General features: G+C 36.0%; 1 protein-coding gene and 1 non-coding gene across 7 annotated transcripts in view; one reads left to right on the top strand and one right to left on the bottom strand.

The window, feature by feature from the left end:
- RFX3 (regulatory factor X3) overlaps positions 1-23,641 on the top strand; it is a 289,898-nt gene that overhangs the window by 132,384 nt on the left and 133,873 nt on the right. For all 6 annotated transcript variants that reach the window (XM_061201235.1, XM_061201234.1, XM_061201231.1 and 3 more), the window contains one exon: positions 122-246. In XM_061201235.1, the coding sequence (XP_061057218.1) occupies positions 130-246 (117 nt within the window). In that variant the 5' untranslated portion in view covers positions 122-129. The remainder of the gene's footprint in view (positions 1-121; positions 247-23,641) is intronic.
- Positions 19,808-19,915, bottom strand: LOC133098483 (U6 spliceosomal RNA). Its single transcript, XR_009702183.1, has one exon. It is a non-coding gene; the product is annotated as a U6 spliceosomal RNA (small nuclear RNA).

Here is a 23,641-nt window from a genome sequence, read left to right as displayed (position 1 = left end):
AGTAAGAGGTATTCTGGGAGTAGAAAGTTAGTCTCAGTATAGGATATTAAGAACAAATGTAATGCAGCTAGTCATATAAGGAGAGCATTTTAAACTTTCTTTCTATTTTAATAAATTTCAGAGACCATCATGCAGACATCAGAGACCGGGTCGGACACAGGTTCGACAGTGACTTTACAGACATCTGTGGCTAGTCAAGCAGCAGTGCCTACACAGGTGGTACAGCAAGTACCAGTACAACAACAGGTAAGGAGCTGCTGTTCCCAGAGAAGATGCTGTGCCTTTCCTTGTGCTGCCTCTCCAACATAGCTGTGTCTAAAAAATGATTCGGATAATACTTTCTGGCACAATGGATGCCAAAATAGGCCTCGTTCGATTCTTAGATTAAGTCAGCAAATGTTTCTTGAGCATTTCCTGGATGTGCCACGTTCTTTCTGTGCTAGGCTGTAGGGATAAAAAGATAAATACTCAAACTATAATCTTTATTCCAAAAGAGTCTCTTAAGTCCTAAAGAGAGCATTTGTTTCTAACTTGGCTACCCTAACTGGGTTTTCTTCTCCTCTTCTCCCCTCCTTATTCTTTATCACATCTTCCTATTTCTTTCATATTGAAATGTCAGCAATCATATTTTTATATAATTGGCTCACAGTAGTACTTAATAAAGGAGAGGATGTGTGTACCTTACAGGCAGGGATTTTGCCTTTGTGATATTTTGGAAAGTGCTTGGGCGTTATGGGGACTGATAAATAGTGTTTAATGAAAATTAAATTATCTTAAAGGTCTGAAAATCTGACTCATCCCATTTAAAAAACTGAGAATGAATTCATCATCACATGTTTACTACAGGGCTTATTCATACTTGGGACGCTTAGCTTGTTTTGGAAAGATACTGACAAAATAGTGCTATTTTGTGCCAGTTAATAGTCCTCCTTTGGATTGTGAACACATTGGCCTGTCATTTCTTCTAAAGAGTGGTGAGAAAATATGCGGGAAGGATCATGTCATAAAGCATTATCTTGAGACTTGAGATTTACCTGTAATTTCTCAGTATCAGAGAAAATGTTGCTTTTACAGTTTAGCAAATGTTGCTTTTACAATTATAAATAAGTCATTAGGGAGAGGGAATAACTTTTCCTAAGTTATAGACAGAGGGACTCAAGGTTATATTCTTAGGAGATAGAAGTGGGATGGGCAGGGAGAGTGCTAGAATCATGGAGAAGGGTCTTTGACTCTCAGGGTAAATAAAGACATCTGAAATAATTAAATCTTAAGGCACACTCTTCTTTCTGTTCTCTACAACACACTGGTATTACTGATCACCAGTTTCATCACCAATTTCAAGACTGAACATTATTCAGAAAAGGGTAGTTTATGGCATATCATCCAAAGAGCAAGTAGAGAACTATTGGGACAGTGTTATATATAATTTTAAAAAGATAACTCAACAATCGAACAATATTAAGCACATATTGAACAGTTACGCTCACTCTGGTTTGGTTTTTGTCTCATTTGTGGAAGAAGAATGGCCTTGAGAGTGCCTGTCTCTAACAGTAGTGCAGTGGAGATCCTGTTCCTGTCTCCAGAAAGTGCCCCCTTGAGACCTTAAAATGTCTGTGTTAAGTGTATCTGGCCCTCTCTCATGGACTCTGTGTCTTTTCTTACTCCCTCCTTCCTTTCCTTTCCCTTTCTTCCTTTTTGCCTTCCTTCCTTCTTTTCTTTTTAAAAAACATTTTCTTTTTATTGAATTTATACGTCATTAGATGTCTACTACAGGTCTTATATAGTGTATATAGTAGTGTAAAGAGTCAAATAGTTCAGCAAGTTCGTTATTTAAAAAAAAAAAAAGTAGTCCTCATCCTCTCTCTACTCCTCCTCAGAGGCAACTAATTTTGCCTCTGTTTACCTATTATTCTGATATTTACCTCTATGTCTTCACAAACAGTGTTTATTTTCTTTTTTTAAAAAATTTTTATTGGAGTACAGTTGATTTACAATGTTGTGTTAGTTTCAGGTGTACAGCACAGTGAATCAGTTATGCATGTATCCACTCTTTTTTTTTTTTTTTAGATTCTTTTCCCATATAGGCCATTACAGAGTATTGAGTAGAGTTCCCTGTGCTATACAGCAGGTTCTTATTAGTCATATATTTTATATATAGTAGTATTTTCTTGATTTTTTTAGTTTTAAGCATTTTCTTACCACACTCCTCTTTCTAGCTCTTAATATGTGCATACGTGTGCACACACGCACGCACAAACACAGACTTTTTCCATCCCATATGCTTCTGATATACTAGGTTGAACTATATGCATTTTTTTCCCTTTGCCATCATTCTGGGATTTCCCTCTTCTCTCCTATGTTGGCTTTCCTGTTTCTCAGATCAGTGTCTTAAACTCTTTCTTGATTTGCTCAAGCACAACTTGCAGTAACTTCCTAAGAATTGGTAGATTTTGAGCTCTTGTGCGTCTGAGAGGGAATTTATTCTACTACCTTCACAGTTGTTTGGTAGTTGGATGGGTACAGAGTTTGGGGTTGGATATCCTTTTCTTCAGAATTTTGAAGGAATTGCTCCATTGTCTTCCAGTTTGCAGAATTGCTATGGAAAAGTCAAACACTGTTCTGATTTCTGATCCTTTGTATGTGATCTATGTGATTATTTTTTCCTCTCATGTTTTAAATCCCAGTTTCTTGAAATTTCATGTTGATGCGGACCTATTTTCATACATTGTGCTAGAACCTTGATGGGCCTTTTCAATCTGGACATTCGTGTTCTCCAGTACTGGGAAATTTTATTCAATTTTTTCATTTATGATAATCTCCCTTCTTTTTTCTCCTTTTTCACTTTTTGGACTTTTTGGTTCTACTTTAAGTTTCATCTTCCAGCCCATCTATTACTTTTAATTTCTGCTATCATAGTTTTAATTTCCAAGAGCTTTTAAAAAATTCCTTTTATGTTCCTTTTTATAACATCATGTTTTATTTCCTGATTATAATATCTTTTTTCTCTCTCTCAAGATAATAATTTTTTAAGTTGTTGGAGTTTTCTTCTCTTTATATAGTCTCTTTCTTTCAAGCTATTTTTCTTTTTTTTTTTTTGGTCTGTCTTTCATATTAGAAGCTTTTCTCAGATGTCTGATAATCTTTGGGTGTTTATTCATATTTAAAAATGTGGCGATAAAAGGCTGATTTGAATGCATAAGTGAGTTTTGTTGACTTCAATATAGGATCATCTGACTGGGCTTTTTAACTGGGGACCTTCTGATGTTCAGTATTTTTGTTTTTCCTCTTGGGCTGGTCATATTTTTAAAGAAGACTTCTCCAGCTTCCTGCCTGGTGGGTGAATGCTTAGTTGCCTAGGAAGCTGAGTATGGGAAGATAGTTGAGTATTTCTTGCACTAATTCACTGAATCCTTCTCCTTTTCAATATGGTATCACTCACACTTGATGTTCCTCAGTGCAGAGATTAAACCAAAGAATAAACCTTCAAATTTTCACCATAGTTAAGAAAGGCCAGTCACCTCATTGCACAGAGTTGGTAGAGGAGATCTGATTGCTTCTTAAATAGCATCACTTTTTATATTAAATATATATAAAACCAAAAAAACTAAGTTCCTATTAGAAGTGGAAAATCAGTATCACCAGCCATAGACAGAAAATTACACATACACACTGTGTGTATACACACTGTGTTCATGTCCTTACAAAAAATAATCTCATGTACACACATAACACACTTTGGAAAACTTTGTGGTATGCCACATGGCTCGTTCCCAACAGGCATATTTTTCAGTCCCGCAAGTTAGCTCTTTCCTCTAGGACGTTCAAGGCAGTCGACGACTTGGTCCCCTTTCACCAAGCAAAGAAGTTGAGAACTTTCATTTTCTTTTTGTCAACTAAGTGTTTTATTTCACAGAGTGGATTAGTGTGATATATGCCTGGAAATGCCTGTTATGTTGTCCTTCCAGGCTTATCTTATTTGGAAGGATTTTTTCTCTTCTGTCATTTTCTTCCTTCCTAGCTTCCTTCCTCCATTCTTCCCTTCCTTTCTTCCCTCCTTCCTTCCTCCCCTCCTTTTTCCTCTCCTCTTCTCCCCCTCCTCCCCTCCCCTCCCTTCCCCTCTCCTTTCCTCTCCTCTAGAACGGTGACATATTTGAAGATTTCTAACAGTGTCCCTGTGGATATAGATTGTCTGTAACTGATAAGATAGGTGCTATAGTAACTTCTTATTGCTCTAACATACCTATAATCTTTGTATTGTTAATATGCTGATGTCGTCTTGAGTTTTCAGACTTTGGTAGGATGCCTTTAAAATCTTGCAGCTCTTGTCACTGACCCATGATAGATACTGAAATCATGGCATTGACATCACATCAAAGATAGTTACTTCTATTGATTCAACTTTTCATTGTGTCCTTGCTCTGACCATTTTGATGTAAAAAGAACGCCTATAGCTAAATTTTTAAATTTTGAGACATGTAATATTGTATGTATTGGCATGTTGAGAAACCAGAAAATTTTAAGATTGTAATATATATTTTTATTTCTTCAAAGCCCTAAGCGTTCTAATTTCACTATTTCACTATGTAATAAGTACCAAAAAAAAATGTTGTTTCTAAAATTATTTCTGTGGTTTTTCATTTATTCTGTATGATCTCAAGAATCAATTTGTCACCTTTCCTTGAACAATCTGATTCAGGAATGGAGAATTCCGAGCAAAGATTGCAAGATCTTATTATATAATTCTTTATCAAATTTCCTATCTTTTGCAATTTTTCATTATTTCACAAAACACCGTAGAGTCTCAGCTTACAAATACAGACATAGTTGCCCAATTCAGTAAAATCTATAAAAATATTCAGGTTCAGTATATTGATTAGAAACTAAAAAATTAATATTATTTATTCTTATCATATTTGTAAAAAGACTTTTTGAACTGATGGGTCTCTATCGAATATGACTACAAAGAAATGTGCTGTTCTCCCTTCCCCTCCCCCTTCCTTGAGTGATTTGTTAGAGTTTTTGTAGATAATTCTTCAAGTTGGTCATTTTATGCCTAAATCTGAGAGGTCTTCTAACTCTGCTTGCCCTAGAACTGAATTAAAAATCCAGGATAGGGGAAAAGGAAAATGTATTCCTACTATTGCATTCTCCTCCATAGCCAGCCAGTTTAGATTCTTTTCAAGGTAGAACCTAGTCAAAAGTCAGAACTTTTATTCCTGTTCTAATCTTGGGATCCAGGTATTTCACAAATGCTGCTGACATCGAGGATAATTCCTAAACCATCCTAAATCTTGAATCAGGGCTCCAAGAATATTTTCTCCCATTCAAGCTTCCCAAGTTTTAACTGGTCTCCCAACTATATTTCTTCCTGTCTTTACTGTCTCTGTCTGTCTTCCCTTTTCCTTAGAAAGGGACATACATCTTTTCTGTCACAGTGGGCAAGTGTGTTGTCTCTATATTGCTCCTTCTAAACATAACATCCCAGGTACAATTGAGCTCTGGGGTTGAGGGGCTTCTATTTGAGTTCAAAGACGTACATTTTTTTTTTTCAAAGATGCTGTCAACTTTGTTCAAATTCTTTTTTTATCAGAGAATGTGGGTCTTGACCTTTTTCTGCCCAGGGACAGTTTGTTTCTTGTGGGTCTTTGGTATGTAACTGTGACACTGAAACTTCTTTTTATGTGATAAAAGCTCATTTCAAGATTATATTCAGATAAGGATATATATATTCTTACAAAGAGATATTTTAAAAAATACATGTATAAATAAATCACCGATTTAGGCACTGACTCTTTGTTCATAATCTGAGTTATCAGAATGAATGTAATAGCTATGTGGCTATATTGTTTCTTTTTGGTTAGTATCAATATATCACATATTTAGCATTTCTACATAAGTTATGGTACATCCTGGAGAGTAAGTGTATTATCCCTGTGGTCAAAAAGATAAATGACATTTTGTGTGGGAAACAGATCCAACCGGAACTGTCAATTAGGTTTTAGGCAAAGGGCAATCTTCAAGAAGGGTAAGTTTTAAATGAATCTTCTCCAATAGATCTATTTATTATGGATATCTTTAAAATGATGCCTCAACCTTTAGGAGATGAATTTTAGGAATTGAAATTAGATATGAATGCTCATGACTTCCCCACATTAGGCCATAGCTTAAACAGTGGGTTATTTTTGTCCTCACTTCTGTTTGCCATATTCCTGTGTGTAGTAAATCATCACAACCAGAAGGAAGCTGTGATAATTAGCAATACACCCATGAGAAAGTTCTTCTGATGGAAGCAATAAATAGTGATTAAGGGGAAGAAATGATTGCCTATAGAATGTTAAATCCATAACAGAATGTTCTATTGGATCAAAACTTGATCAGTAGTATTTTAAATGGGACCCTGTGCTAGGCTGGAGAGCTAAGCCTGAGGTAGTGCACTCCATCGTTCTTGTCTTTATCTTTCCTCTGCTCAGGGTCCAGAGGTTTGCTTCTTGTGCATCCTAGCTTCGATGGACATGAAAAGAATTCTTTTCATTTCAGACCATTATCTGATATAATCAACAGAAACAGAGACATTTTTCTCTGGTTTGCTCTTATTCAGGACTAGATTCTCATTGGCTTAGTTCCCTAAGGGAACGGTGTTTTCATAATTAAGACTGTGGCAGACATCCTAAAAGATGGGGTTATATTTTTAAATGAATTCCAGTTGAATGTCTTTTGTGAAAATAATTTCTTTAAAAGACAATAATTTTAGTTCTTGAAGAACATATTTATTTTTGGAATCAGAACTGCTAATTTTTAGTATCCAATATAAAAAAGTAAGGTGTTTTGAAGGAACATGCTGATTTACAATTGAAATAAATTTTACTGTGCCAATCCAATATGAAGGCTCTTTAGTTGACCATCTGTATATTATTAAAAATAAGAACTACTGTTTAAATAGTAGGGTAGTAATAGTCTTTGATTCTCTTTTAAGTGATTTTTAAAATATTTTCTCAACTAGAGTTAAAAAATTATGATCAGTTCTGGATACTATATTTTAAGAGGAATATGCCAGGCACTGTGTTAAATACTGGGGTTTAAAAGGTAATTCAGTTTGGTACCCGACTGTAGAAAACCAACTTTTGATGGAGATAGACTTGTTATAGAATTAGATACAAAGTTCCTTAGGCGTAAAGATGGAAATTGTTCTTGGGAATGAGAGTCAGTGATGTCTTCACCAAGAATGTGACCTTTGAGCTGTGTGCTGAAGGAAAAGTTGGAGTTCACAAGAAAAGCAAACTGGAAAAGGGCATTTCTTGTAGAGAGAAGCATGGAAGAGCTCAAGTGAAATCAAGGAGTTGTATAAGGAGGTGAGGGGCTAGGAATTGAGGGCTGCGGAACAATGCTGCATAAGAACCTCTTGTGGGAGGTTGAGTCTGATGACCTATTTATGGTGTCCTTACATGTATCCCCTCCCTAGTATTTTCCCACTTCATTTGACATATTTCTTTATGTATTCCCTCACTGCTGATTTTCTTGAAAGAGACATCTGCAGTTATCTAACCACTTCTTAATCCTATGAAATTTGGGTGCCACCCATACAACTATGGATACTGTGCACTTTGGACAGAGCCAAATCCAGTAATTTTCTCTAGGGTGTTTCTGGATTTTCCTTTGACATTTGATACTGTTGACTATCACATATTTCTTTTTTTGCATGGATTTTGGTTTTCCCCTTTTATTTCTTTGAGGGCTATTTCATCAAGTAAATCAGGTTTTGTAGAGCTTAAGAGAGTGAGATTCATACTTAGAAGGGATGGATTTAAATCCTGGCTCTAGCTCTTTCTAGTTATATGACTTTGGACAAATAAAATTAAGTTTCTGAGACTCAATATCCTAATGTATAAAATAAGAAGAATAATGTCTAGCTTATACTTAAAGTATTAAATAACATTTATTAAATAATTTAGAATAGTACCTGATATATAATAAACCTTTAATAAATTTTCTATTTTACTATTATTATTTTCATTGTTGTTATCATTATCAGTAGTACTGGTAATGTTATCTGACTCCTCTAATGGAAAATTGGAGGGGGGGGATTTGACCTCCTTTTCTATAAGAGTCGGTCTTTGGCCCTCTCTCTTTGCCCTCACTGTCAAGTGACTTATCCTCTGCAGCTATTTTAGTCTTAAAACCAGCTGCTTCCATTTTCTTTACTAAGCAAGAACCTCTGGTCCTTCCTTGTATTGCTCTGGATTGTGAATTATGGAATCTCAGGCTCTAGGTCAGAATGGATACCAGCTTGGTCTGAGGCAGGATCAGTAATGGTGTCCTTCACCCTGGATGGCCTGTCACCCGGTGCAGTCACCATAGTGATTAGAGAAATGCCAGGTTTTTCAATAGAATTCAGGAACACCTCCAGTATTTTATTCAGTTCATAAAATATAATAATTTTGAACCAAGTTTGTTGCTGTGGTATGATATAAGACTTTAAAAGATTAAGGTGAGAACAATATATTAATATTCTAACTAGCTTGACTAGAATTTGGCTTTCTAGTTAGAAGAGGCTTACACCATTCATTTAATGCAACTATTCCAAAGGACCTCCCAAAGTTGAATTGCAGAAAATTTTCTTTTTCAACAAATCACTTAGTTATAGACTTATTTTAGTTGATTCCATAATTTTGTTCTTAGAGATATATAATGTTTCCTATGACTATTGAATTTGCTTATCAAACTATCAATTTCAACATAAGTACTTTTTGTTTGTTTGGAAAGTTCAATTTGTCCTATAAAATTTTTCATATGAGTAGAAAGTAGAAAACTTTACAATAACTGGCACTTCTGTTTACATATAATTTGAACAAATTGAAACACAATTTAAACAGAGCACGTGCCCTCTTTGCCAAAGTAAATCAGAGGAATTCTTTACGTGGGCTAAAAATACATTGTCAGTATAATAGATCTCAATATATAGCTGAGCCTCTTTGACATCAGTATCTGAAAGAAAAGAAACGTTAAGGTCCAAATAAAAATTGTTATTTGTAGTCTCAGCTGGTCAAGGAAGTCTTTCTAGAGGAAGTGATGTTTAAGCTAAGATTTAAAGAATAGAGATGACCAGTGAGGGAATAAAAAGAAGTGTTTTCTGAGGGAAGTGTGTTTGTGAAGAGCTGGCGTGAACGTGGTGGGTTTGTGGAACTGAATCAGGGTTGAAATGGGTGGAGGAGAGGGTGGGAGAGCTGAGTGGTGAGAGATGAGGTGGAGCGCTAGGTATCTACTGGTTGAGTAATATAAGCTATTTAGGTTTTCAATAATAACTCTCATTTTGAAGTCATCCACCATTCTGCTTTGTCAGAAACCCAGTTGCAACAATGTATCATAATGATAGTATGCCATCTATGGAGCACCTATTGTGTGCTGTTCCCTGTGCTTGATGCTTGGCTCATTATTTCTAAAGCTTATAACAACTCCGCAAGGTAGGTGGTATTATTACAGGTGAGGAAACTGAGGCTCAAAGAATTTAAATAACTTGCTTTGGATTACAGTTATTTGGCCTTGACAGCCTGTGCTTACATTTGAGAAGTATACTCTGAGATGGTAATTACAAAATGTATGTGTGTGGGATTGATGTTGTATTTCTTTCGAGAGTGGGATATATTTGTATTGTCATTTAACAAATAATTATTTTTGAAAGTCTTCTTTCATGGGAACTGTAAATGCTGAGCAAGTAGGTACTCAGTTTGTATTGAAGGAATATACTAAATAGTACAATAGCTTGAGCTCTTCAGACTGAATCGTTGTGTGAGGAGGGGAAAGGACTTGGGTCTTGTCCACATCTCCTGCCCCTAACAGCAGCTCCTGAGATGCCTTTGTGGAACCTCTAGGGATATATGGTACACAAGTTGAGCATCATCTCCTCTCCTGGACTCTTTCATAGCCAGGTGAATTGTCCGTTAAAGTTCTTCAAGCTCGATGCCTGTATTAAACCAGCATACCATAAGGTTAATTCCATGGAGCACTTAACATACCTTTTCTATCCACGAAAAATGATCGTTCTCCCCTTTCTTTTATCCAGGGCTGATTTTAGAAATAGACACACATTGAATGGCTCTTTATTTTCTTTAAAAACTTGTGTTGATATCACTCAAAGCCATTTCTGCTGAGACACTGATGTTTCATTTTTCTTACAGCCCTTACAAACTGATAGACTTCCTACTGAGAGGAAATCGCAGCCACCCTCTTTGTCCTGGCTGCCTAGTAGCTCAGTGCTGAATCCTAAACCTGATGTTTAACTAATATACCTTCCTTCAGCCATGATATTTTTAGCTGAGAGTCAAACCCAAGATATCTGACTTCAGAACCTGAGCTCCTAAGCCACACCCTACAGAAGTAAAGCAGTCAGATGAGTTATAACAAGATAAATGGTATAAGCCCACTGACATAGCAGTACTAAACATGGGCAGTCTCATGGTGAAGAACATGATACACTTTATGTCAAGAAGGATTAATTTTAATTCTATGAATCAATCACAGAACATTTTTGAAGATCCCACAAGCAAAGCTAGTGAAGCAGCTACATCCGGGGTATAAAGGGCTGCTTGAGCAAGATAACTAGCAAATAAAAGAATTTAAATCTTGGGAATTCCCTGGTGGCGCAGTGGTTAAGAATCCGCCTGCTAATGCAGGGGACACAGGTTCGATCCCTGGTCCAGGAAGACCCCACATGCCGCCGAGCAACTAAGCCTGTGCGCCACAATTACTGAGCCTGTGCTCTAGAGCCCGGGAGCCACAACTACTGAGCCCATGTGCTGCAACTACTGCAGCCCGCGCGCCTAGAGCCCATGCTCCACAATAAGAGAAGCCACTGCAATGAGAAGCCCGCGCACCGCAACGAAGAGTAGCCCCTGCTCGCCGCAACTAGAGAAAGCCCGCATGCAGCAACGAAGACCCAACGCAGCCAAAAATAAATAAATAAATTTATTTATTTAAAAAAAAAATTATAAACCTTGAACTTCCTAAAGTCCTCCCTAAACTCAGACCCTAAGTATGAACATCAGTAAATATAGTACCTTTAAAAAAAAAGAGGGGAAACATGATAAAATCAATGTAATAAAATGTTGTTATTTAGATAATCTGGAGAAAGGATAACTTGGGAACATTTTGTATGACTCCTGCAACTTTTCTAGCAGTCTGGAGTTATATAAAAAAATTTTGAAATGAATAACTTTACCAATCGGAGGTAAGTTTGGTAAGTGATAATTTAAGCTACTAATCATAATATTGTGTTCAATAGACATGGGCACTTACTATTTTATCTTTAAATAAATAAAACCTGAAAGTTTTCCTTATACATATGCTAAGCAAAAAGAGTTCTTCTAAAAAGTACCCTAAATTTAAACTACTCTTGTCTCATCTCAATGGATCAGTGTTTTAAAAGAGGAAAATCAGTTCTGAGCTTTTTGCCCAGTTCTCTCTATATTCACCATCAACTCCCCAGTCTTGATGATTACCACCAAGAAAATAAATAAATAAATAAGCAAGCCTGAATAACACATAAAACGATCAATAAGAAACAAAATTGGTGATACTTTTAAGACTCTTTTAAAAACAGATGTGTATAATGAATTGGTGGTACAATTGAGCGTTGCTTTAAAAATCTGGTTGCTAGAAAATGCAAACAAAATTATTCTCAAGAAAGAAGACAAAAGTATTAGGAAGTAGGAATTAGGTACTAAACTCAAAAAACGATAATTAGCCAGTTTGCGGCTTTGATTTTTGTTTTATTTCGTAGCAGTATAGATATGGATAGTATGAAGGCCCAGACAGCCATTCCCATTCCAGCCTGTGAGGAAAACCAGATTCATCAAATCAATTGATTAGCAGCCTTTAAAAAAGTTAAACTCACCCAAATTTATATTACAATTGATATATTAATTATTGAATAGGGGAAGAGGTGGAATATAGTTTTTTTATTAAATAAAAAGGTATAATTTTTCATCTTCTTATAATTGTAATATTTAAAGATTGTTTAAAAGATTATCTTTTATATCTGTAAGGTATAATTTTAATGGGTGATTAAAAGGTGGCCTCAAAACTGAAAATTATAAGAAGAGAAACCAAATAAGAAAAATTATACATTAGAAAAGAGAGCACTTGAAATGTAAGAAGAAAGGTGATTCTTAAATTAAAATGCTTATTAGTATAATAGGGATTAGAGAGGCACTGTCCCATTTGTAAATCTCAAAGTAACTTTGTAACTCATCACTAGCAGAAGTAAACTATAATACAGACTAACTTGAGGTTTTGTGGTTTTTTTGTAAATGGAACTATAAATGGAATAACTGAGCAAAATTATTTCTGAAGTTTTGGAAGAGTGATAGTAAGCAAGTTAATTTTACTTTGAATAAATGTAAACTTTAGTTCCCTGTAATAACTTTTTTCTGAGATTCTTTTGAGACTGAGCAGACCATTGATTATAGTCCTGTTTATGATCCTTGGTAACATAATTATTCTATGCAAAGCCTTTTTTACCAATAACTTTTCTTTTTTGTTATTGTGCTGATTTTCAAGGCTTTGCTTTGACATTGAGGTTCACTAAGGTGTTTGTTGCCTGTGGTTCATTGATCTGGTAGGTAGTTATACAGTTAAAACTCATGATTACTCTTAATTTTTTCCAGGGATTTCATAAATTGATTTCAGAGAAATTGTTTCTTTAGTTTATTTTAATTAGATACTAAAAATAACAAAGCAAAAGAGCATCAGGGAACTAACTCCGTCTAGGAAAAAAATATATGACCTAGAGAAGCTAGTGTAATAAGCAAACCCCATACTCTTTTGTCAGTATAAAAATAGATTCCTGACCGTGTTAACTGATCTCAGTAGACAGTTTATTTCACAGGTGGAAAATGTTTTTGATGTTTGGGCTTAAATTATATTCATATCTATGTTTTGGTTCGTAATACTTTAGTATTGAAAGAATGCAGTTTTTGTTCTTCTGCTTCCTATGAAGCAGTAATATTGCCCAAAATATTAAGGATATGGACTAAAGGAACAGTGACTTGAATTTGATCTCAGGAGGTGTGAGTGAGTCGGAGTTCTAGGTCTGCCAAAATAAGCTACGTGGTATTGAGCTCATTTTAACCTCCCTGTCCTTTAGTCTCCATAACTGTATTACAGGAGCTCACTGGGCATTGATTGAACATCTGTTATGTGCTACTGGCTTATAAAGAACTTTAAGATTAGGTCAAAGAGACAGACAGGTGAACAGAAAATGACACAGAGAATGGTGATGCCTGAAGTATAATATAGAGAGCTATGCTATAGGAGCAAAAAAACACATAATAATTTAGAGGTGAATCAGTTGATGGAAGTGGGCAATTGTGGGAAACTTCCTGAAGAAAAACTACCTTGAAGAAGTACCACCCGGCCTTAGTTTCCTTATCTTTGAAATAGATAATTCACCCAGAATTGTTGTTAGGATCAAATGAGAAAATCTTTGTAATGGGCTTTGTGAACTACAAAGCATTTTGCAGATACGAGGACAAATTACTGATACATATACCAGACACTGCTAGGAACTGGAGGTAGGAGAAGGATTGCAAAGAGCAGTGTTTCTCAGAGTGTGATATGTGGATGTTTTCTTAGGAATCCACTCTATGTGTGTATGTGTTTATTTAGATGATCTTTATAATGAAACTATGAACATATTCTAGATTATCTTAATTAATGCATTAGAACTGAGACTGCCATTCAACTTCAGTGTGTTTTCATATGTGTTTAAAATAGCTTTGGTGCCAGGAGGTTGAACTACTACAATTTTGGGGGCTAATGAGGAGGAATAGAGCCAGCCTTAATATGAACTTGATCAAGGCTAAATGATACCACAGATAGATTGGATGCAAGAGAAACTTCGTATAATAGTTGGCCCCACAGCTATCATTGTTTGCACCTTGGTTTATGTTTGCATGTTTTAATAATATTTTATTGAACCCTGAAGGTCAGTAGTCATCATCCCGGGGAAGCATGATTGATTCCCCAAACCACTGTGAAATTAAGTCTTTATGTTATGCACTCTCTTAGACCTGTGTACCTTTCCCTCACAGACCATTTCATTGCTATGGTTTTAACTGATTTATGTGATCAGTGTCTTTCCCCAAAACTATATCGTAAGTTGATGATCCAGACACCATGTCTTCTTTTGTTTACATTATAGTACAACCTAATAGGTGTACATAATAGGTGCTCAATAATGTTGAATTAATGAGTGAACTAGGTAATACTGAAGTGCCTTCTAAATTAATAGTGATTGAAAATAGTTAATAACAGGTTTAGTGTTAAACGTGCACATGCACATACTCCATATTTTTAAACCCTGTAATTTTTGAATAGTACAAATTATCACTCTCAGATGTCTCCAAAGCAGAACTTCTACAGCCTATATTTGTGCAAGATTTATTAGAGTAAGAAAAAGATATGTTAGAATATCTATTTATATTTTTTATTAAAAATGGGAAATATAGCAAAGATATAATTACTTATATATCACATGTATAAATGAGGCATACTGAAGGAAGAGGGGTTAATGGTAGCCCCCTCACCTTTGAAAAATGTTTTATTTATTTATTTTTATTTAATTTTTCTTGAAGTATAGTTGATGTGCAATATTATGCTATTTTCAAGTGTACAACATAGTGACTTGACATTTAAGTACATTACAAAATGATCACCATAATAAGTCTAGTAGCCATCTGTCACCATACAAAGTTATTATCATATTATACACTATACTCGCTAAGCTGTATGTTACATCCCCAATGCCTTATTTATTTTGTAACTGGAAGTTTGCCCCTCTTAATCTCCTTCACCTATTTCACCCATCTACCCACCCCCCCTTTTGCAACCACCATTTTTTCTCTGTATCTATGAGTCTGTTTCTGTTTTGTTTTGTTTGCTTGTTTGCTTTGTGTTTTATATTGATTTTATTCATTCATTCATATATTCAGGCCGTGCAGTGCGCATGCGAGATCTTAGTTCCCTGATCAGGGACCAGGGATCGAACCCATGACCCATGTAGTGGAAGCACAAAGTTCCACTTAGCATAATACCCTATAGATAGATCCATGTTGTTGCAAATGTCAAGATTTCATTTGTTTTATGGCTAATATACCATTTTATAAATAGATAGATAGATAGATAGATAGATAGATAGATAGATAGATAGATAGATAGATAGATACACACACATATACATATATACACACCACATCTTCTTTATCCACTCATTTATCAATGGACACTTAGGTTGCTTCCATATCTTGGCTACTGTAAATAATGCTGCAGTTAGCATAGGAGTTTTTGTTTTCTTCATATAAATGCCCAGAAGTAGAGGAACCTCCATACTATTTCCCATTGTGGCTGCACCAGTTTACATTCCCACCAACAGTGCACCACCATTCCTTTTCTCTACAGCCTCACCAACATTTGTTATTTGTTGTCTTTTTGATGATAGCCATTCTAACAGGCGTGAGGTGATATCTCATTGTGGTTTTGATTTGAATTTCCCTGATAATTAGTGATGTTGAGCATCCTTTCATGTTATTGGCCATCTGTATGCTTTCTTTAGAAAAATGTCTATTCAGATCCTCTGCTGATTTTTTTAACTGGATTTTTTTTTTTGATATTGAGCTGTATGAGTTCTTTATATATTTTAGATATTAACTTTTTATGGGATATATCATTTGAAAATACCTTCTCCCATTTAGTAGGTTGCCTTTTCATTTTGTTGATGGTTTCCTTCATTGTGCAAAACCTTTTTTGTTTGATATAGTCCCATTTGTTTAATTTTGCTTTTGTTGCTCTTGCCTGAAAAGGGAGATCCAAAAAAATGTTACAAAGACTGATGTCAAAGAGTTTACTGCCTGTATTTTCTTCTAGGACTTTTATGGTTTCAGGTCTTACATTTAAATCTTTAATCCATTTTGAGTTTATTATTGTATATGGTGTGGGAAAATAGTCCAGTTTGATTCTTCTGCATGGTGCTGTCCAGTTTTTCCCAACACCATTTATTGAACAGACTATTCCTTCCCTATTGTGTATTCTTGGTTGCTCTTGTCAAGGATTAGGTGACCATATAAGCATGGATTTATTTCTGGGCTCTGTTCCATTGATCTATGTGTCTGTTTTTGTGCCAGTACCATACTATTTTGATTACTATAGATTTATAGTATAGATTTGAATCAGGATGCATGATACCTCCAGCTTTGTTTTCTTTCTCAAGATTGCTTTGGCTATTCGGGGTCTTTTGTGGTTCCATACAAAATTTAAGAATATTTGTTCCATTTCTATGAAAAATGCCATTGGTATTTTGATAGGGATTGCATTGAATCTATAGATTGCTTTGGGTGGTATGGACATTTTAACAGTGTTAATTCTTCCATTTGGTTAGATGGTATATCCTTCCATTTCTTTGTGTCTTCTTTAGTTTCTCTCATCAGTATCTTATAAATTCCAGAGTATAGGTCTTTCACCATCTTGGTTAAGTTTATTTTTAGAAATTTTATTCTTTTTGATGTAACTGTAAGTGGGATTGTTTTCTTTCTTTTTCTGATAGATTATTATTGATATATAGAAATGCAACAGATTTCTGTATATTAATTTTATATCCTGCAACTTTACTGAATACATCTATTAGTTCCAATAGTTTATTGGTGGAGTCTTTTGGGTTTTCTAGTTAAGTTTCTATATATAGTATCCATGGGAGGAGGCAAGCCCAGGATCTTCCTACTCCACCACCTTGTCCCCCTCTCACCGCCCCCTCACTTATTTTTTGCATTTTCTGCTTCCGGTAAGGTGGATTAATAGATTATGTAGTCTAGATTTAATTAAACTAACTTCATGATATGGAAAAGCAGCTTAAAATTTTTCTAACATATAGCCTACGGATTGAAGATAGCACTAATATTGCAAGGAGAATCAAGATGACAGAATGAGCACTCCTCTAATTCTCTGACAGTCACATAGAAAATGTCTGTTTAGACAGTCACTGTCTAAATGATAAGAAGTTAGCTTCACAAGTTCTACATACTGAGAATATTTTTGACATACAGATTTATGTCCATTATCTTCAGTGATGCACCTCTCACCTAAGTACATTTTATGACATTAGATTAAATAATGAAGTTGCATCAATTAACAGGACATTTCATTATTTGATCTTTAGCTCTTTATAATTCCTACTTTTCTATATGTTTTGTAGAGTGTATACTTCTAAACATGTATGTAATTTGTAAGTAATTTTTTTAAGTAAGAGAGGAAAATGATTTAAAAAGTTTGCAAACTACTGAACTAATATGCTGCTTAATTACCATACTATCACTTTCTATGAAGAAGGTGCTATTTACATACAATAAAATCCATTTAAGTGTACCGTTTGGGACTTCCCTGGCGGTCCAGTGGTTAAGACTTCACCTTCCAATGCAGAGGGTGCAGGTTCGATCCCTGGTCAGGGAGCAGATCCCACATGCCTCATGGCCAAAACACCAAAACATAAAGCGGAAGCAACATTGTAACAAATTTAATAAAGACTTTAAAAGTGGTCCACATCAAAAAAATCTTAAAAAAAAAAAAAAGTGTACCGTTTAATGAGTTTTGGCAAATGTGTATACTTGTATAAACACCATCACAATCAAAATATTGAACATTTTCATCACCCCAAATAATTTCTTCATGCCTCTTTGCTCTCAGTTCCTCCCCTCCCCCATTTCCAGCTCCAGGGAAATACTGATTTGCTATCATTTAGTTTGTTGTGTGTTTTCTAGAGTTTCAAATAAATAAAATCATGCAACATATAGTCTTTTGTGTTGGGCTTCTTTTACTCAACGTAGTGATTTGGAGGTTCATCCATGATTTTATGTCTCTCAGTGGTTCATTCCTTTTCATTTGTGAATAACATTCCATTTTAACGATATATCAGAGTTTATTTATCCACTCACCTATTGTTGAACATTTGGCTTGTTTTCAGTTTTGAACATTCATATGTTAAGTCTTTGTGTGAACATATGTTTTTATTTTTCTTACATAAATACCTAGGGGTGGACTTGCTGGGTCATGTGGTATGTGCTTGTTTAACCTTGTAGCAACTGCCATACTACTTTCCAAAGTGGTTATATCATTTTATATTCCTACCAGCACTGTATGAGAGTTCTATTTTCTTGACATCCTTACCGAACTTGGAATTATAAGTGGCTTTAATTTTAACCATGCTAGTGATTTATGTAGTGGTATTTCATTGTAGTTTTAGTTTGCATTTCTCTGATAACTAATGATGTTAAGCATCTTTTGTGCTTATTGGCCAACAATATATATCTTAATAATTTAGTAACACTGATAGTTTAATTTTCTTCCATTTATACTTTTACTTAAATCAGTAATTTGTGTCTAATTAAATAGATTTTTAAAATACACTTATATGAGTTCAAGTAATATTTTTAAATTCTATGTTAAAACCCAGGAGAATAAGGAAAGAGAAAATTTTTAAATGATAAATGAACTTAGGTCAGGTTTATGTTTTCAGTAAAAAATAAATAAAATTATACAATAAAAAGACAGGAGATCTTTTATTTAATTTAATTTTATTTATTTTTTTAACATCTTTATTGGAGTATAATTGCTTTACAATGTTGTGTTAGTTTCTGCTGTGTAACAAAGTGAATCAGCTGTACATATACATATATCCCCATATCCCCTCCCTCTTGCATCTCCCTCCCACCCTCCCTATCCCACCCCTCTAGGTGGGAGATCAGGGAGCTGATCTCCCCGTGCTATGCGGCTGCTTCCCACTAGCTATCTGTTTTACATTTGGCAGTGTATATATGTCAATGCCACTCTCTCACTTTGTCCCAGCTTACCCTTCCCCCTCCCCGTGTCCTCAAGTCCATTCTATACATCTTCGTCTTTATTCCTGTCCCGCCCCTAGGTTCTTCAGAACAATTTTTTTTTTTTAAGATTCCATATATATGTGTTAGCATAAGGTATTTGTTTTTCTCTTTCTGACTTACTTCACTCTGTATGACAGACTCTAGGTCCTTCCACCTCACTACAAATAACTTAATTCTGTTTCTTTTTATGGCTGAGGAATATTCCATTGTATATATGTGCCACATCTTCTTTATCCACTTATCTGTCAATGGACACTTAGGTTGCTTCCATGTCCTGGCTATTGTAAATAGTTCTGCAATGAACATTGTGGTACATGTCTCTTTTTGAATTATGGTTTTCTCAGGGTATATGCCCAGTAGTGGGATTGCTGGGTCGTATGGTAGTTCTATTTTTAGTTTTTTAAGGAACCTCTATACTGTTCTCCATAGTGGCTGTATCAATTTACATTCCCACCAACAGTGCAAGAGGGTTCCCTTTTCTGCACACCCTCTCCAGCATTTATTGTTTGTAGATTTTTTGATGATGGCCATTCTGATTGGTGTGAGGTGATACCTCATTGCAGTTTTGATTTGCATTTCTCTAATGATGAGTGATGTTGAGCATCCTTTCATGTGTTTGTTGGCAATCTGTGTATCTTCTTTGGAGAAATGTCTATTTAGGTCTTCTGCCTATTTTTGGATTGAGTTGTTTGGTTTTTTTTTGATATTGAGCTGCACGAGCTGCTTGTATATTTTGGAGATTAATCCTTTGTCAGTTGCTTCGTTTGCAAATATTTTCTCCCATTCTGAGGGTTGTCTTTTTGTCTTGTTTATGGTTTCCTTTGCTGTGCAAAAGCTTTTAAGTTTCATTAGGTCCCATTTGTTTACTTTTGTTTTTGTTTCCATTTCTCAAAAATATGGGACGCTTCACGAATTTGCGTGTCATCCTTGTGCAGGGGCCATGCTAATCTTCTCCGTATAGTTCCAATTTTTAGTATATGTGCTGCCAAAGCGAGCACTTATTTAATTTTAGATATCATCTTGTCAGCTTGTATTAAGAAACATTAAGAAACTTGAGAACTTATGAGTAAATGGTGTGCTAATTCTAATAAGTACGGTGTGGTTGCAGTGTGCTATGGACACAGCTAGACAAGATCAGTAAGCTACTGCGTGGTAAGGTCTTACTCACTGGGACTCAGAATCAAGGTAGAACGGCAGTCATGTGCAGTTCATCCTGACACAGGATTGACCATGAGAGTGTGCTAATGTTACTCTGTGCGAGCAGAGAAGAAACTGCCTTTCAATCTGACTGGGCTTTAATGGCATTCAAAGTGGAGGTGACAGGTTTGAAGAAAGATTAATAGTAACCTTAAATTTGCAGAACTTTCTATTTGGCCATAAGAGTTCTTAACATTTAGGTAATATTTTAGTGACTCTCTGTAGAGAGCATGAATAAGTATTAGTCACTGAAGCTCATTGCGTGGATCATAAGTATTAGTTACTGAAGCTCATTGCTTGGATCATAGAGATTAATGGTTATAATACACATACTGCAAATATTGTGGATAATATATATGGGATAAATAACTTTTTTGTTTTAATTTTGTTCATGAAACTTGTATCATGACCATGATAAACTACATAATTGTTGTTAATGCTAATTCAAAGGCTGTGGAGCTGAAAGAGATCTTAAATGTCATATAGTCCCATGGTAACCTGTATTTTTTAAAAATTTAATTCATGATAAAATAAATGTAACGTAAAATTTACCATCATAACCATTTTAAGGGTACAGTTCAATCATGTTAAGTAGATTCACATTGTTGTGCAACCAGCCTCAAGAACTCTTTTCATCTTGCAAAACTGAAACTCTATACCCATTAAACAGCAACTCCTCATTTCCACTGGTAACCTCTATTCTACTTTCTGTCTCTATGAATTTGACTACTCTAGGCACCTCATGTAAGTGGAATCATATACTATTTGCCTTTTTGTGGTTGGCTTATTTCACTTAGCGTAATGTCCTCAAGGTTCATCTATGATGTAGCATGTGTCAGAATTCCTTCCTTCTTAAGGCTAGTATTCCATTGTATGTATACACATTTTGTGGATCCATTCATCTGTTGCGACACTTGAGTTGCTTCCAGCTTCTGCCTGTTGTGAATAGTGCTGCTGTGAACATGAGGATACAAGTGTTTCTCTGAGACCCTGCTTTCAATTCCTTTTGGGTATATAACCAGGAATGAAATTGCTGGGTCATATGGTATATTCTATTTTTAACTTTCTTGAGGAACTGCCATACTCGTTTCCACACCGGCTGCACCATTTTACATTCCTACCAACAGTACACAAAGGTTCCAATTTCTCCACATCCTCATCAACACTTGTTATCTTCTTTTTCTTTTCAGTAGTAGCCATTCTAATAAGTGGAAGGTGGTACCTGTATTTTTAAAGTCCGTTTCCTTCCTGTTTCTTTCTCTCCTCCTAACCTTTCTCCTCCCCCTCCCTCTCCTTCTTTCCTCTTCACCTACTCCTCCCTCTCTTTCTCTCTCCTGTCTCCGCCTGATCTTCCCAGAACTGCTTTGAAGGAATGGGATTAAGAAACCTACAGCTTCACCTTTGCTCACTCCTTTTGTTACTGAAGTGGCGAGGAGAACAGAAAAGAGAAAACGTGGACCTATTTGACTTTTTTATTTTAAGGTTGAGGAAACTGAGGTCCAGAAAAATGAAGTGACTTGGCCACAGCCACACAAAAAATTAAGACTAGAATTTCTAACTCTCTGTTTAATAGTTTCTGAAACTATATAGAGGTCAAAGAAATCTTGAGAGATCTCTATTAATTTTTTTCTGAGAAAGACTGTGAATTAGCTTTCTCAGGTTTATCTATTCTGTAGTGTAATATTTTCTAAAGTGTGGAATGTATATTCCATTGGGATGTGAAGTGATTTTAAATGGTCCAAGATGGTAAGATGGACTTCAGGTGGTTATGGGAAAGAGATTTAAGAAAACATTGAATCACAGAGTGAGGAAATTACTCCTTCTTCCATTCTCTGTCACTCAAATTAATCAACATGGTCAGTTTGGTGCAGCATATCTGTAATGCCTCACAAATATTTGCTAATCTTCCCCCACTCCCATGTACACACTTAAAAAAAAAAGCAGGATTCAGACTCAGAGATAATAGGCAGCAATAGCTGGCTAGTATTAAATAACTGTTTTGATATCATTTATTTTTAGTGTATTGTAATAATGAAAGTTGGACGGTATTAGTTTTCTAGTTCTTGTGTTATAAAAGTTTTTCAAGAAATTTTATAATTGGGGAATTTAAAGAAACTGTTAAGGGGCTTCCCTGGTGGCGCAGTGGTTGAGAATCTGCCTGCCAATGCAGGGGACACGGGTTCGAGCCCGGGTCTGGGAAGATCCCACATGCCGCGGAGCAACTGGGCCCGTGAGCCACAATTACTGAGCCTGCGCGTCTGGAGCCTGTCCTCCGCAACAAGAGAGGCCGCGATAATGAGAGGCCCGCGCACCGCGATGAAGAGTGGCCCCCACTTGCCGCAACTAGAGAAAGCCCTCGCACAGAAACGAGGACCCAACACAGCCATAAATAAATAAATAAATAAATAAATAAATATAAAGAAACTGTTAAGTATATGAAAAGACAGGTGGTACAATGAAATGGCATGTGTGTTGTCTTAGTGTAGGTAGTTAAAAAGCAAACTTGGATATGAAGATTTCAGTGCAAGTAGTTTATTCGGGGGATGATCCCAGGAAATGCCAGTAGGTTATTGGGAAAGTGAGACAGGGAAGGGATTTTTTTTTTTTTTTTTTTTAAGAAACAGATGATCAAGTGTTTATAAATTTATTTATTTATTTATTTATTTTTGGCTGTGTTGGGTCTTTGTTGCTGTGCGAGGGCTTTCTCCAGTTGCGGCAAGTGGGGGCCACACTTCATCGCGGTGCGCGGGCCTCTCACTATCGCGGTCTCTCTTGTTGCGGAGCACAGGCTCCAGACGCGCAGGCTCAGCAATTGTGGCTCATGGGCCCAGCCGCTCCGCGGCATGTGGGATCCTCCCAGACCAGGGCTCGAACCCGTGTCCCCCGCACCGGGGGGCGGACTCTCAACCACTGCGCCACCAGGGAAGCCCCAGGGAAGGGATTTTATCTAACAGAGATCATATTATTATACAAGTTACAACTGTGGCTAATCGGAGATGGATCACATTGGGGCAGTCTGGGAGCCAGTGTTATGCCACATCTCAGAGTTATTTCACCTGAGGGCAAAGGAAGCCTAGGGTATTTATATAGACTCCTGTCAGTCATTGGCCACTCACAGGTCGGGGTTAATTTCCTGACATTTCTAGCTGAAATGCAGGTGGGCAAAGAGGGTGCTAAGGGTCTGATAAATCTCTCAGATGCTGTAGTGTAAAGCTAGACCAGTGTATGTTGAAGTGGTAAGGGTGAGTGTGTATGGCCATGGGGTACACAACATTTGCTACCTAATGCTACATATGTGTTAGAGGAATGACTACGTTTGGTAATTTCTATTGTGCCCAAACAATTTCAGAGAAAATGGATTTTATAGCCATCTTTGTAATTAGGCTCTAAAGTCTTGAAACTGAAAAGGAAACTTTTGTTGGTATTAAACATAGCCCTTCTAGTTGCTACTTAGGTTTACCTTCTTAGATCCTTTTCTCAATGGGCAGAGTACTGAAGGTCTATTTGTATAGTATTACTTTATCTAG

The sequence above is a fragment of the Eubalaena glacialis genome, chromosome 9 (assembly GCF_028564815.1).
Source record: "Eubalaena glacialis isolate mEubGla1 chromosome 9, mEubGla1.1.hap2.+ XY, whole genome shotgun sequence".
Taxonomy (NCBI): domain Eukaryota; kingdom Metazoa; phylum Chordata; class Mammalia; order Artiodactyla; family Balaenidae; genus Eubalaena; species Eubalaena glacialis.
This window is presented reverse-complemented; position numbering and strand designations above follow the sequence as displayed.